The sequence below is a fragment of the Passer domesticus genome, chromosome 8, assembly GCF_036417665.1.
Source record: "Passer domesticus isolate bPasDom1 chromosome 8, bPasDom1.hap1, whole genome shotgun sequence".
Classification (NCBI taxonomy): domain Eukaryota; kingdom Metazoa; phylum Chordata; class Aves; order Passeriformes; family Passeridae; genus Passer; species Passer domesticus.
The window spans coordinates 25,609,083-25,624,417 of record NC_087481.1 but is presented as its reverse complement, the minus strand read 5'-3'; the positions used below and the strand labels follow the sequence as shown (position 1 = coordinate 25,624,417).

Genomic DNA, 15,335 nt, shown 5'->3' with positions numbered 1-15,335 from the left:
AGCTCCTCATCCACTGGGAATTTCCTTCTGATTGGGCTGCTGGAATAGTAACACTGTGCTTGCTCCTGCCTCTTTTCCCCAAAACGAAGCCCTTGTGGCTCCCTGACACCCTGTTAAGCTCGGGGATGCATGGAATGAGGGACCAGAGTGTGGCATGAAATGATCCCAAATATGTCCTTTGACTAGAATAGCAGTGGACAGATGGGTTGTAAATTATTAATTGCTGCTGTAGAGGTCTTGTCCCTCTGCAGTGGGTGGCACAGAGGGGTTTTCTGGCCTGGGCTGAAGGATGCTTGTCTCAGAATTAAATATTTTCCAGGTAGTTGCTTCTCATCATCATTCTCCTGCAGAGAACCTTTTATACTCCTTCCAGTTCTTACTGGAGTCTTCCTTACAAAAACCTGCCTTTGTGAGCATCCAAATTTTCATACTCCTTTGTCCAATCTCCCATCCACAGCTTCTTTGGTTGGGATTTTATCAAATTTTCATCCTAGACCAGATAAATTTTCCTTCCCCTTGTAGAGAAAACTTCCCACAACTTTATTCTTTCTTGTGGAAAGTTTCATGGGGGTTAAAAAAAAATATTTTCAAATTATTTATCCAGGGCTTGATTTATTACTCTATGGTTAAACTCCTTTGTGGGAGTGACTTGGTGTGGATCAAGTATCCCACAAGGATGAGGGGCTCTGTGGACCCTGTGGTTTGGCCAGGGTGGGTGTAGGGATGTGCACCTCCCTCAGCTCATCAGCACCCCTCTCCTGCTGCTGCCTACTCCTCGCTGACTGAGCTCTCCTCTTCCAGCATCCCAGTCCCCAGGGCATGGTTATCCAGCATGGTCCTGCCCTGCTTTTGCCTCTCTGACCTGTGAGTCCTTCCTTCACTAACTCCCTTGATGCCAAAAAGGGTCAGCCTTAAAAAAAAACCAACACGCAGAAAAAAACTTTGGGGAGTAAATTCTGGAGCGTGCCAACAAGTTAATTGAATTGGGCAGAAATAAGGTGGAAAAGAAAGGAAAAGTGACCAGAATGGAGATGATGTGTTGCTGCCTGGGCAGGGGAAGATTCCTCTGCCCACAGCTGCCCCACTGCACTGCACTTGATCGAGGGCGGGGGTCCTGGGGCCGGGCGGGTGCATGTGTGGGTGCGCCCCGTGGGGAGCAGGGCTGTGGTTCTGTCAGGGCTCTGGGGAGAGCCTCATGCCTTTTGTTCTCTGCTTTTTCCTTCTTTATTTGTTTTAAATGAAAGAGAATGTGGGGGATGCCATTCCTGGGCTGGGAGGCGATGGCCACCCACCCACGCTGGCAGACAGGGTGTTGTGGGCGCTGTTTCTGCCCTCCTGCCTGCCCAGGTGTGTTGGCACAAGGGCGCTGTGGTGCCAGCAAGCCCCACAGCAACCTCTGCTGGCTTTTGGCACACACTGGTGAGCCAGTCCATCCAAGTGAGCTTGGCAGCCTCTCCTCTTCAACGCCTTCCCCTCTGCTTTCTGTTGCAGTGAAGCCAGGTTATGTACGTGTGGGGGTTTTTTCCCTAAATTTTTCATTTTTTTCCCCTCCTCTCTCAAAGGTTTTCTCTCTCCTCTCCTCCTCTGTCCTTCCCTCCTGTCTTTGTCCCAGGCTACGCTCCGGTGACGGGGATGTGCCACCCTCTCCGCAGCTGCACCCTCAACCACGAGGATGGCTTCTCCTCGGCCTTCGTCGTGGCCCATGAGACCGGGCACGTGTAAGTCGTGGGGGCAGAGCTGGCTGCGGGGGTGCCCCCCTCCCTTTGCAAAGGGGCTGCTGCAGCTGTGAATCCCTCGGGATCTTCCCGCCAGGTTGGGCATGGAGCACGACGGCCAGGGCAACCGCTGCGCCGATGAGACCAGCATGGGGAGCATCATGGCGCCGCTGGTGCAAGCCGCCTTCCACCGCTACCACTGGTCCCGCTGCAGCAAGCAGGAGCTCAACCGCTACATCCAGTATGCCCCTTCCAGCTGGGACGGCATGTTGTCCCTTCAGACCCCCACTGGTGGCTTTTGGTACCCAAAGGTGCTCCCAGGGCTGGAGGGCCTCTGGAGACAGGCTGGAAGAGCTGGGGGTGTTTGGCCTGGAGAACAGAAGGCTCCAGGGAGACCTTGGAGCTTCTTTCAGTGACTAATAGGGTTCCAAGAGAGCTGGAGAGGGACTTTGGACAAGGGGGAGTGGCTTCCCACTGACAGAGAGTAGGGCTGGATGGGATATTAGGAAAAAGTTCTTTCCTGTGAGGGAGGTGAGGCCCTGGCACAGGGTGTCCAGAGAAGCTGTGGCTGCCCCTGGATCCGTGGAAGTGTCCAAAGCCAGGTTGAACACTGGGGCTTGGGGCAGCCTGGTCTAGTGGAAGGTGTACCTGCCCATAGGAGGGGGGTGGAACTCTATGACCTTGATAGACTGTTCCGACCTAAGCCATCCTGGGATTCCCTGATAATTCAAATTTCTCAGTAGCTGAATTTGGAGAGTGGCCTGGAGCTGAGGGATGGGGTGATGGAAGGAACTCCTCTGTCTGACTCTGCAGCTCCTACGACTGCCTTCTGGATGACCCCTTTGAGCACCAGTGGCCCACATTACCTGAGCTGCCGGGAATTAATTATTCCATGGACGAGCAGTGCCGCTTCGACTTCGGCGTGGGCTACAAGACGTGCACGGCGGTGAGTAGGGGCTGTATGGCCACGCTGTCCCCCCTCTCCGGGGTCCCCAGCCAGCCTGGCTGCCACCAGCCTGCTGGTACTTGGCACTGCTGTCCCAGCCCAGCTCCTCTGTGCTCCCCAGTTCCGCACCTTCGACCCCTGCAAGCAGCTGTGGTGCAGCCACCCAGACAACCCCTACTTCTGCAAGACCAAGAAGGGGCCGCCCTTGGATGGCACCGAGTGCTCTCCTGGCAAGGTAGGGGCTGGTCCTGCTCCCTGTGGGAGGGATGTGTCTGAGGGCATGATGAAGAGCACCTTCCTCCTGTGCTGTAGCATTTCTGTAATGCTGTGGGTGCAGGAGGGCTCTCCACTGGTGCTGAGCGCTTTAGAAGAGGTCTGCAACTCATTCCTTCTCCTCCCTTCCAGTGGTGCTTCAAGGGTCACTGCATCTGGAAGACGTCGGAGCAGCCTTACAGCCAGGATGGCAGCTGGAGCTCCTGGTCCAAGTTCGGCTCGTGCTCCAGGACCTGCGGGGGAGGCGTGCGATCCCGCAGCCGGAGCTGCGACAACCCACCGTACGTCTGGCTTTTGCCTTCCTCCCTTTCCCCAGCTGGAAGTAGCCATGAGCCAGAGGTTTCTGGCTCTTCACCTTGTTGGCAGGGATGGGGACATGTGTTCCTGTGGGAGCTGTGCTATTGTATTTGCGGGGTGCCCTGATGAAGGAAGGAATGATGAATCTGACTCCATGTTCTCAGAAGGCTAATTTATTATTTATGATACTATACTATATTAAAGAATACTAAACTATACTAAAGAATACAGAAAGGATACTTACAGAAGGCTAAAAAGATAATAAGGAAAACTCATGACTCTTTCCAGAGTCTGACACAGCTTGGCCCTGATTGGCCAATGAGTCAAAACAATTCACATGAAACCAATGAAACAATCACCTGTGGGTAAACAATCTCCAACCACATTCCAAAGCAGCAAAACACAGGAGAAGCAATGAGATAATATTGTTTTCCTTTTTCTCTGAGGCTTCTCAGCTTCCCAGGAGAAAAACCCTGGGCGTAGGGATTTTTCCAGAAAATATGGATGCCGCACTGTGCCGGGCTTGAACACCATCCCCTCTCCAGCACTCTCACCAGGGTTTGTTTTCCAGCCCAGCATACGGAGGGCGGCAGTGCCCGGGAGCCACCTACGAGTACCAGGTGTGCAACGCCGAGGAGTGCCCGGGGCCCTACCAGGACTTCCGTGCCCAGCAGTGCTCCAAGCGCAACTCCTACTACACCCACCAGAACAGCAAACATTCCTGGCTGCCCTACGAGCATCATGACGGTGAGTGGTGGCGGGTCCTGGCAAAGGAGCAGTAGCCAGATTCCTCCGGAGGACTCTGCCCTGGTGGCCTGGGGTGGAGACTGTGCCAGCTGCACAGATGTTGGGCGGTGGGAGGCTCCTGAGCTGGAAACTGTTGTGCAATAACATCAAGCAGCCAGCTTTTTAAAATCACAGACTGACAGAGTAGTTTGGGTTGGAAGGGACCTTAAAGATTATCTCATTCCAACCCTGCAGCCATGGGCAGGGACACCTTCTGCTAGACCAGGTTACTCACAGTTGGAAGAACACTTCCAAGGATCCAGGGGCAGCCATAGCTTCTCTGGGCAAACTGTGCCACAGCCTCCCCACCCTCACAACACACAATTTCTTCCCAATACCCCATCTAACCCTGCCTTCTGACAGTTTGAAGCCATTCCCCCTTGTCCTGTCACGCCTTTCTCCTTGTCCAAAGGCTCTCTCCAGCTTTCTTGGAGCCCCTTCAGGCACTGGAAGGGGCTCTGAGTTCTCCCTGGAGCCTTCTGTTCTCCAGGCTGAACACTCCCAGCCTGTTTCCAGAGCAGAGCTGCCTACTTGCATTGCAGCCTCATGTAGTGTGTCCTGTCCTTCCTGAGTGTACTAGGAAAAAGTGCAGGCTCCTGAGCTGCTAGTGGCCTTGGGAGATCAGCCACATGAATATCCTGGGCTTTGGAATTGTGGCTGTGCTCAGGGGTTGAGCTGAGTTTCTGTCTTCACTCACCCTAATGAATTTCCATGACCCCTTTCCCCCCCCCCCCACCTCTCTTTTTCTCCCCCTTCCCTTTTCCTTTGCCACAGATGCTCAGAAGTGTGAGCTGATCTGCCAGTCTGAGGGCACGGGAGACGTGGTGTTCATGAACCAGGTTGTTCACGACGGGACCCGCTGCAGCTACCGAGACCCCTACAGCGTCTGCGTCCGGGGCGAGTGCCTGGTGAGGGGCTCTTGTGGGGCTGGCCCTGTCCTTTCCCTGGCCAGGAGAGAGCTCAGCCCCCTGGGGGTATGGGGTTCTGTCCCTGGGGACCAAGCGTGTGTGCAGCAAAAGGGATGTCAGAGTGATGGGCTGGGCTGCAGGGCTGTAACCCTGGGCTGGGCTGCAGGGCTGTAATTCCGACCTGGGCCTCAGGCATGTAACCCCAGGCTTGTCCTCTTGTCCCCCGGGTGCCAGCACGTCGGCTGTGACAAGGAGGTTGGCTCCCTGAAGCAGGATGACAAGTGTGGGGTCTGCGGGGGGGACAATTCCCACTGCCGGACGGTGAAGGGCACGTTGGCCAAGACCCCCAAGCAGCCAGGTGAGAGGGCTGGGTGGGTTTGGAAGCAGATTCATGAGCTGGATTCATGTGTCAGTTGGAGGAAACCTGTTCTTTCTCTTCCCTTCATCCTTCTTCCCTCCCTTTCAGGTGTTTTGAAGATGTTTGAGATCCCAGCTGGAGCAAGGCACCTTCAGATAGAAGAGATGGAGCCAGCATCCCACAGCATCGGTCAGCATGCCCTAGTGCCCCTCTCCCTTCACCCTTTCTCAACCCTTTTCTCATAATTCCCACCAAAGAGGGTCTTGTTTAGGTCATTCCCAAAGTGAGTGACCAGAGGGAATGATATTGAAAATATCTCTTTTCTCCTCCAGCTGTTAAGAATCAAGCCACGGGGAACTTCATCCTGAATGCCAAGGGCCAAGAAGCCAAAAGCCAAGTGTTCATTGAGATGGGCTTGGAGTGGGAATACACTGTGGAACAAGGCAAGGAGAGCCTGAAAACCAGCGGTCCCCTGCACGAGGCCATCAGTGTTTTGGTAAGCCTGGCTGGCACGTGCTCTGGGGGGGCTTGGGGACGACTGTCACAGACAGGGGAGGTGGTCTGAGGTGTGATGTGGCAGGTGATGGAGGGATGTGGGTAGAGGAAGAGGGCGTGTCACTAAATCCAGGGAATGAGCCAGCCAAAAGCAAGGGGTGACCAGCTGCATGAGAGAATGGCACATGCTGCTCGGGCACTTGCCTTTGAGTTCAGCTGCATTTTGCTCTGTAGCAATTGCTTATGACTCCAAATCCCATTTTAGTTATGCTGTATGTGGGGAATTAGAGATTGGGTTCCCTGGACGTGCTGGGAGTGGCAGGTCTGTGCTCCCATCCATCCGTGTGTCCCAGTTTTGGTCATAGGCCACCTTGCCATGTGGTCCCTTTCCCGTGTCATCATTCTTCCCCCTCTCTGCTCCCTCTGTGCCTGCAGGTCGTCCCTCAGGAGGAGGAGGTGAGGAGCAGCCTCATGTACAGGTACATCATCCACGAAGACCTGCTGCCCATGATTGGCAATAACAATGTCCTGCTGGAGGAGATGGATTCCTACGAGTGGGCCCTCAAGAGCTGGTCCCAGTGCTCCAAGGCATGTGGAGGAGGTAACTTCCTCTTCATAACAGCCTACAGGGCATGCCTGGGGGGTGCTTGGATGTGGCAAAGGGTGCGTGAGCCCCTTGAGGCATCTCTGGCAAGGAGAAATTGTTGCAAAGCAGTTCAAGTGAGCATTTTAGCCAGATTTCTTACAGAAACAGGCTTGCATGATTGCGTGTGTGTGTACTTTTCTCTGTCTATCCATGGACCTGCTAGGATTTTTGAATTCCTTGGCTGTTTTTAACTGGATTTGAGCCAAGAAACAGTGATTTTGAAGATGACCACTACCAAAGTTTGCACAGAAGTAGGCGTGAGGTTTGCTGGTGAGAGCCTCGTTTCCATATGGCCACTGGGATGTGACCTTCAGGTCGTGGGGAGCACCTTGTGCTCTGGGAATCACAGTGGTTCGGGTTGGAAGGAACCTTTAAAGGTCCAAAACCTGATCCAAACCCCTGCCATGGGCTGGGACATTTTCCACCAGCTGTGTGCACTCCACAGCAGCCTTGGGGACCCGGCGGGTGGGTCCAGCAGCCGCACGAGTATCCTCAGCCAACCTTGGCTCCCGCCCGAGTGCTGACATCTCGGAGCACATATCCCAGCAGGGGTGCAGGAGAAGGACCTGGGGGACCCTGGAGGGACCCCTACCCCCATCACCTCACCGCCCACGCTCTGCCCCCTCAGGCATCCAGTACACCAAGTACGGCTGCCGTCGGAAAAGTGACAACCGGATGGTGCATAGGAACTTCTGTGACAACGGCAAGAAGCCCAAGCCAATCCGGAGGCGCTGTAACCTCCAGGAGTGCTCCCAGCCCATGTGAGTCCTCTCTGTGCGGCCCGAGGTGCTCCCACTCCTCCTGGGTCGCGTCGGGAGCGTTTCCAGCCGCTTCCATTGCCTCACACGCCTTCTCCTTGTCCATCTTCCCACGCTGGCAGGTGGGTGGCCGAGGAGTGGGGCGCCTGCAGCCGCTCCTGCGGGAAGCTGGGGGTGCAGGCGCGGGCGGTGCAGTGCGTGCAGCGCCTGCAGGACGGCACCAACCGCACCCTGCACAGCAAATACTGCCCTGGGCAGCGCCCCGAGACGCGCCGGCCCTGCGGCCGCCTGCCCTGCCCCGCACAGTGGAGGACAGGAGCCTGGTCCGAGGTGAGGAAACCCCTGGGAGGAGGGGACGGGAGGTGGGTGTGGAGCTTGTAGGGGTCAGGGAGTAGAATCCTCGACTGGTTTGGTTCAAAGGGAGCTGTAAAGGTCATCTATAGTCCAACCCCCCTGCTGTGGACAGGGACACTTTCCATTAGGCCAGGTTGCTCAGAGTCCCATCCTGCCTGGCCTTGGCGGAGAGAAGGGTACAAAACACAGTGGTGTTTTCACAGAACGCTGGAATTGGGTTGGAAGGGACCTTAAAGCCCATCTCATTCCAACCCTTTGCCTTGGTCAGGTTGCCTTCTGTTAGACCAGGTTGCTCCAAGCCTGGCTTTGAAAACTTCTGGGAATACGGGTACAAGGAAAAATGAGAGAAGGGAGAGCATCCCTGTGCAGAGAGTGTGGGGTTTTGGGAGACAGGGAGGGAAACCCCCATCAGAAAGCAAAATCCACCTGAGGAACATCCAGCACATCCTGGGGCGCTGGGAGGGTGTGGGGGCTGTCCCCACGCTGTCACTGACCGTCTGTCTGTCTGTCTGTGTGGGCGCAGTGCTCGGTGACCTGCGGGGAAGGCGTCCAGCAGCGGCAGGTGGTGTGCAAGGGCAGTGACAGCGGCGCGCGCTGCGAGGGTGACAAGCCAGAGGCCATCCAGGGCTGCCACGTGGCCGTGTGCCCGGGTGAGAGGAGGAGGAGGAGGAGGTGGCACTGGGATGGGGCATGTGCAGGTGGGGATCAACCCCCACGAACGCCTCCAGCCCGTTGTGGCTTCAGGGGATGCCAGCAGACAGGGTTGGGTTGAACGTCCCTGATGCGGCTGGCAGTAAAAAAATTTCAGCCAGCCAAAATATTTCCCTTCTCTGCTCTTAGCCCTGGCATTGTCTGGTTTTGGGTTTTCTGGCGGTTTGAGCTGGCGGAGATGGGCACCCTCAAGTTTGTCTTGGGTGGCGTTTGAGTAGCTTAAATGCTGGGTGCTTAAGGGATTTAATTTTTAAGGAGATCCCTTAAGATAAAATCAAAGATAAAATCAAGATAAAACAAACCAAACACCCTCCCGAGGTACTTTGAGTGCCCTCAGCCTCCCGTGGCTGCTGGGCATCGTGGTGCTCTCTCTGCAGGGAAGCTCTCTGGCATCACCACCAGTGCCGGTGCCGGTGACCACGGCACCACCAAAGGGCAGCGGGTGCCCCAGGACGGAGCCAAAAACCCCGTGAGCAAGATCTCCTCCAGTAAGTGCTCGTGTAAGGGCGGTGCTTGCCAGGATAACCCTCCCGAGGAGTTGTGCAGCTCCCTGCGGGCAGGGCAGAGGTGGGAGCACAGCCAGCGGTGCTGCTGGGGATTCCACCCTCCGCTGCTGCATCCCCGAAGCCTCTGCTCCAAAGCGCGGTGCTCCATTGCCACCTTGTGGTCTACGGGGTCCTGCAGCTTCCGTGCTGAGCTCCCTCTGCCTCCCGGTTTTTATGCCCTTCCCTCTTTACCTTGGAATTTTTTAAGCAGGGAAATGGCTTCTGTTTTTTCCCCTTGGAGTCCTTCATGGCTGGGGCTCAGTGCATCTTGGTTTGGAGCATCCCTTGCTCTCTGTTTTTCCTCTGTGCACAGAATCCTTCAGTACTTTGGCTTCATTTTCCAGGTCCCTCTTGCCCATTTCCTCTGTGGATAGGCAGCACCCTGAAAGGGTGCCTTGTTCCCTTTGGGATTCCCATGGGAGGGCTGCAGGGCTGGAGCCTAATGCCACCTGAATTTGTGCTGCCCTGTCCCTCTCCAGGGGAGCCTTGCCTCGGGGACAAGTCCATCTTCTGCCAGATGGAGGTCCTGGCTCGCTACTGCTCCATCCCTGGATACAACAAGCTCTGCTGCGAATCCTGTGGGAAGAAAGCCTCCTCCTCCTCCTCCACTGGCTCACCCCCTGTCACCAGCATTCCCCCGGGAGCCACCACTCCCAGCCCTGCTCTGGCGCTCATCCCCTTCCCCACTGCCCCAGCTCGGGGGGAGCCTGCTGGGGACCCCACTGTGGCACCGGGGGTATCCAGCAGTGGTGCTTTTCCAGGGGAGCTGCCAGCCCCAAGGGAGCCAGGAAGGGGCCAGGGGGCCAGGTAACCTTCTTGGGACAGCTCGCTGTGGGGCTGGGAAAGCCTTTCTCCCTCTTCCCTCCCGTTCTCTCCATCTTTTTCCTCTCCCCCAACTTCCAGTGATGGTTTTCGTGGGTGGCACTGCCGGGTTTGGGAATGACCTGGCTCCACACCCAGAAATTCCTGGGCAAACCACTCATTTCCCATGGTCCTGCTTGCCCTCCCAGCTGTGCCGTGGTGCTTTTTGGCAGTGCTGTGGGAAGAAAGGTGGAAAAGAGCAAAAAAAGCTGCGGGTAGACAGGCTGCTTCCTCCCAAGGTGCTAAAAAGATGTGGGAGGGGGATGGCTTTAATGTTGCATTTTCCTTCCCCCTGCTCCAAGCAGCAGCACAGGATGGGTCCTGGCTTGGTGGTTCAGCCCTGGAGCTTGGGAATAGCAATGGGAGGATCCTGGGAATCTGCTGGGGTAAACTGGAGGGGAGGTGGTGAGGTGAGGAGAGGGGAAATGTGGGGAAATCCCAAACTGCTGCTTTGAGCTGTCCTTGGTGGGGTAGAGAGTTTGGGAAACATGTCTGGGGGAAGGTGGAACGTGACGAGCAGAGAGTCCTGGAGGCAGGAGATGGTCCAGGAGATTCCAAAGTGAGCAATAAGAACCGCAGGTCAAAGACCAAAAATTCATGTCAAAAATGCCTGTCACCTGGGGGTGACTTTTTTTCTGCCAGTACTGCCCTTGGCCAGCCTTGAGCTGATACCAGGATCACCAGCCTCATCCCTGCACCATGGACCCAGTGCCTCTGGGGCAGCAACAGCTTCCAGGGGACATGGGCGTGACTGGGAAGCCAGGAGTGGATTTTAGGGCAGTTACAAGGAGAGGAGAGAGACAAGGATTCATCTGCATCTCTCATTGCTTGGGAAGGGGTGGAAGGGGGGTGATTAGTGCCGTTACAAATTATTGTGCCAAGTACTAAACGTTTGCACAGCACTTTAGGAGCCTTGGGCTGCCCTCTCCTTGCTGGGTCCTGGGCCAGCTCTGGGCACAGGGTTTGCCTTGACAAGTTTCTGTCCTCAAAAACCTCCCAAAAATGGTGTCCCTGAGGGGGCTTCCATGGTTTTGGTGCTTAGGGCGCCTCTGGTACAGTGGCAGGGGAAGGTGGGGAGGAAGTTTTGGAAACGGGGAGGTGAAGTCCCAGGAAGGCAAGGCTTGGCAGACAGACGAGTTTGGCATTGCAGAGTGGGATGTCCTTGGGAGCACGTGCATGGTGTGGGTGCTGGCCCTGAGGCTCCCGCTCCCCTGGTATCCAAGGAGCAGGATGTGGCATCCCTAGGGACAGTGTTTGAGCTCTGCAGGTAGCCAGGGCTTGTGGTGAGGTGGCCAGGGTGATTTTCCCAGTCTGGCATGGCTTGTGACAGGGTTGAGGTGCTTGCTGTGACTGAAATGGATGGAGACCCCTCTGCATTCTGGATGTTTTAAGCATTGGGCTCTGCACTGCTCCCCCAGAGCTTCCCCACACCCTCCTGCTGCCGAGTCACAGCTGGATGAGCATTTTTCCAGCTCCTCTTAAAGCACCTGGGGCTGGAGGTCCTCAGCCTCCCTTTGGCCTTAGGTGGGCATCCCAAAACATGGAACAAAGCCCCCCATCTGTCTGAGCCACACAGCTGGCACACCTCGTGGGAGTGGGCACATGGAGGGTGCCTGTGGAGTGCCCAGCCCCAGGACAGGCAGGTATTGGCACCCACAGGGGATCCTGTGGGGACACCAGGGTGGGGTTCATCCCTCCACCCTGCCGTGCCCCTTGCCAGCCCCTCCACAGGAGTGCCAGCATTTATTTATTGTGCCAAAGAGAACGCTTTGTTTGCTCTCCAAGGAGCATAACAAAAAGACCTTCTTTCCCCTCAAAAACGGGCTGTGATGTCCTTCCTCCAGAATTCCCAGCTGCTCCCCTCCCTTCTGTGCTGGCCTAGGTTTGGTGCTTTATTGCTCAAGGAATATTTGCAGTGGTTCCTCCCTACACCTCGGGGCAGAGCTGGGGCTGGGCACTGCCCCAGCCTTGCACCCACAGTCCCTGGGCTGCACTGCAGGTGCTGATCCTGACCTCAGGACCACCTGAGGGGTGGGGGAGGTCTGAAGCAGGCTGTGATAACCTCCCCCAGGAGCACTGGGAGCTCTGGGGTGCTGCTGCTGCAGGGCTGGCACCCAGCACTGCGTGTTTCGTGGATTCCTGGAGTGCTTTGGGTTGGGAGGAGCTGTAAAGTCCATCTAGCTCCAGCCCTCCTGCCGTGGGCAGGGACACCTTCCACTAGACCAGGCTGCTCCATCCTGGCCTTGGACACTTCCAGGGGTGGGGAATTTATTGCAGTTGAAGGCAGGCTGAGCTTGGGTGGCTTTGTCCTGTCTCTGGTCCTGTCTCCAGGAGGAGAGGATGACTCTGATCCCCTGCACCCTCCTAAGCCAGGTGGGTGCATGGAGTCATTCCTGTGCTGTAACCTTGTCCAGTGTTACCATGATGTATAAAGTTTTGTACATATGAGATTCAGAGCTTTTTAACTTTTAATATTTATTAATTTTGTTGGGTTCTTTTTTTTTTTTTTTTGAACTCTAACATAATGTAAAAAAAGTAAAATAAATCCACATAAAAATCTCTTGCTGTTGATCTGTTTTGGGGATGTGTGTATGGAGGGGGAAATATGAGCATGACTTATGTGTGGTTGTTGAAATGGATTTACTTTGTGTTACTTCAACCCAGTCCCTCCTCTTTATCAGCCCGAATTTCACACTGCTGTTTTGAGGAGGAAGAAAATCTCTAGAGATACACATATATAGATACATAAATAGTTAAGCCAGTGCAGAAATAAATATTGATATATCAGTGGTTCAGGCCAAAAAGAGCCCCTGATGCCATGGCCAGGTAAAAAACATAAAGAGGTGAAAGCAGGGTGGGGATGAGGCCAGAGAGGAAGTGTCAGGGTGTGTTCTGGCAGCCCCCCTTTTCCTGTTTGATGCCAAAAACCAGTTCCTGTTGCTGGGGTTTTTAGGGAAACTCTTACAAGGTTTGGTGCTGCCTCAGTTGTCCCAGCTCATGGATGCTCCACTCCATCCTCAGAGCAGCAGCTTCCCTCTCAAGGAGCACTCCCTGCCTGCTTCCTGCCCTTTGCAGGGCACGGCTGGCAGGGGACACTTGGCTGGTCCCCTGTGCCCCTTCTTGCCAAGGACCATGGTGGCAATGGGCAGCTGGTGGCAGCTGCACGGGAGGGAGGTGAGAACAACGAGGCTTTGCCCTCAGGGTGTGTGGGAGCTGCTCTAAAGTCACCTCACACTAAATGGAGTGTGCAAACCTGTGCAAACCTCATAGGTGTTGGTGATTGACTTCATTGTGGTTGTGGTTGACTTCATTTCTGGTCATTGAGGCTGCTGCAATCCCTCAAAAAGGGCTTTATTTTCATCTTCCCTGCTTTACACCCTTTTAAATGTCTCCTGCAGACCTCTGGTTCTCAGAGTGAAGGTGGAACCACTACTTTTGGTTGTAATGAAGTCACTCTGTCCTTCCCCTTGTGGTTTTTATGGTCCCTCCCAAAAGGTTGGACCCAACCCCCACCAGGTCATTCCTTAAAACCCAGCCACCCTGGATTCCTCTGGATCTTTGCAGGGCCTGCTTTTACAAGTGCTTTGCAAACCCTGCTTGGATTTTACCATGGGAAAACTCTTCCACCTCTCTGTTGGGTGCTTTCCTTCCACACAGCATCACTACAGCTCATCACAGCTTCAGGCATTTAGGCTGCAGCAGCCACAATATTTGGGCAAGGAGGGATTTTTGGGTTTTTAAGGGGTAGGAGAGGCTTGCAACTGGTGTGGTTGTGGCTTTTCTTGCTGGGATGGCCAGGCCAGGCCAGGTGGGATGGCTCTTGGAGCAACTTGGTCTGGTGGAGGTGGAATGAGATGAGATTTAAAGTCCCTTCCAACCCAAACCAGTCAGGCATTTGGGTTCTGTGAGATGGGCCAGAGCAGGTGCTTGTCCCCACCAGAGCTGGAATTATGGCTGTGTCTCCAAACCCCTTTTTCACTGCTCATTTTCCTACAGCAGCTATTGCATCCCTTCAATACTCCTGGTCAGGATGGAGTGGGTGGAACAGTTTTCTAGGAAAGCTTCAGCTTTCTTTCCCATGGCTTTTGCCAAAGGGTTTAATCTCAGCCCTGGAGCCTTGTTGGCTCAGCTCAGCCACTTCCCAGGCCTGACTCACCAGCCCTGGCCCTGAGCTTTCCCCCCCAGCTTTTCCTGCAGGGATCTCCTCATGGCACAGCTGCTCTGGTTTGCCCAGCTGTGTCCTGTTGCACCTTCCCAGCTTTCTCCCTGCATCCCTGGGAGGTTCCCTGCATCCCTGGATTGCTGGGCAGGTTATAACAGCAACCCTGCCAGCTGCTGCTCCTGGGATGCTGCAGACTGATGCCACTGTGGCTGTCAGAGAAGCTGTGCATGTCCCAGGAAAGCCCTGCAGGGATCCTGGTGTGATGTGCATGGCCCAAGGCAGCTGGCAGCCCTGCAGTGGAGGTTTGGGATGTGCAGCTTCACGTGAGGCTTGCTGCTGCCACAGTTCAGTGCTGGGATTTCCACTGCTGCTTTGGTGACTTACAAACTGATTTTTTTTTTAATTTTTCATGGAGTTTGGGGTCCAGCAGTCAGGAAATACAATTCTTTGTATTTCAGGCTGCCTAGGAAGGAGAGAGCAGTGGCTGAGCAGAGAGAGCTCTGCCCCAGCACTTCAGAGCTGCCTCTCCACTAAATTCCCAAGCAGAGCCAATCCTTGCCATTTTCCAGGTGCATTCCCTCACTGGTTCTCGTGGTAGTTTTGTCTCTGCAGCCAGCTGGAGCAGACAGACAGATAATGTTTTATCGCCCCACTTGGTGGGAGGTGTCCATGTGCTCTCTTGAGGGCTGGAGGGGATGTCCTGGCAATAAGGAAAAACCACGGAAAACTGCCTGTGCTGGCAAGCCTGGAGCCAGGAGGGGACGGCATTGCCACCCAAAACCCGGCTCAGAGGGGTGAGGGCTGCCGAGGGTCAGCCCTGGTCCCTCCCTCGAGCTTGTGGGATGTCCCTGGGGTCACAGCTGGCACTCCAACCCTGCCCGATTGTCCCTTCCCCTTGCTGCTGGATGGAGTGGCTCTTTGGGAGGCTGAGGGAGCTGGGAAGGGGCTCAGCCTGGAGCAAAGGAGGCTCAGGGGGGACCTTGTGGCTCTGCACAACTCCCTGCCAGGAGGGGACAGCCAGGGGGGGTCGGGCTGTGCTGCCAGGGAACAGGGACAGGAGAAGGGGAAAGGGCCTCAGGCTGGGCCAGGGGAGGCTGGAAATGAGGAAAAATTTCTTCACGGACAGGGCTGTCAAGGCTGGATAAAATACACCCAGGCCCAGGTCCCTTTCTGGCCACCCAAACTGAGGTGACTCCACTCCAGCTCTGCGGGCAGTGTCACCTTTCCTGGGGACCTGGGGCTGAAAGGTCCCTACTGGACGGGTTTGGAGCCATTGCCAAGGAAATGGGTGGCTTTACCAAAAGGCCCATGGTCTTTCATTGCTGTTTGAGCATCTAACCAGGACTGGGGAAAAAAAAAGCCTTGGAAAACCTCAGGATTCAGCAGCTCAGCAGGACAGCAAAGCTTCCAGCAGCCATGCAAACTGGTGAAATCCACATTCAAATGTCCTCACCCCTTCCAAAGGGTCTGGAAACACATTCCCAGCTCCAAGCCCAGCTACAGGACCTGGTCCCTCTGGC

General features: G+C 55.3%; 1 protein-coding gene across 3 annotated transcripts in view; it reads left to right on the top strand.

Annotated features, from left to right (window-relative positions):
* ADAMTS14 (ADAM metallopeptidase with thrombospondin type 1 motif 14) overlaps positions 1–12,212 on the top strand; it is a 31,187-nt gene extending 18,975 nt beyond the window's left edge. For 2 of the 3 annotated variants that reach the window (XM_064429818.1, XM_064429817.1), the window contains exons 7-22: positions 1,613–1,718; positions 1,813–1,956; positions 2,529–2,661; positions 2,783–2,896; positions 3,067–3,215; positions 3,803–3,978; positions 4,792–4,925; positions 5,160–5,283; positions 5,392–5,472; positions 5,616–5,779; positions 6,214–6,379; positions 7,053–7,185; positions 7,305–7,512; positions 8,060–8,186; positions 8,625–8,735; positions 9,272–12,212. In XM_064429818.1, the coding sequence (XP_064285888.1) occupies positions 1,613–1,718; positions 1,813–1,956; positions 2,529–2,661; positions 2,783–2,896; positions 3,067–3,215; positions 3,803–3,978; positions 4,792–4,925; positions 5,160–5,283; positions 5,392–5,472; positions 5,616–5,779; positions 6,214–6,379; positions 7,053–7,185; positions 7,305–7,512; positions 8,060–8,186; positions 8,625–8,735; positions 9,272–9,603 (2,402 nt within the window). In that variant the 3' untranslated portion in view covers positions 9,604–12,212. Of the gene's footprint in view, positions 1–1,612; positions 1,719–1,812; positions 1,957–2,528; positions 2,662–2,782; positions 2,897–3,066; positions 3,216–3,802; positions 3,979–4,791; positions 4,926–5,159; positions 5,473–5,615; positions 5,780–6,213; positions 6,380–7,052; positions 7,186–7,304; positions 7,513–8,059; positions 8,187–8,624; positions 8,736–9,271 lie in introns of all 3 variants that reach the window. The other variant, XM_064429816.1, reaches the window with a different exon arrangement.
* Positions 12,213–15,335: the final 3,123 nt, after the last annotated feature.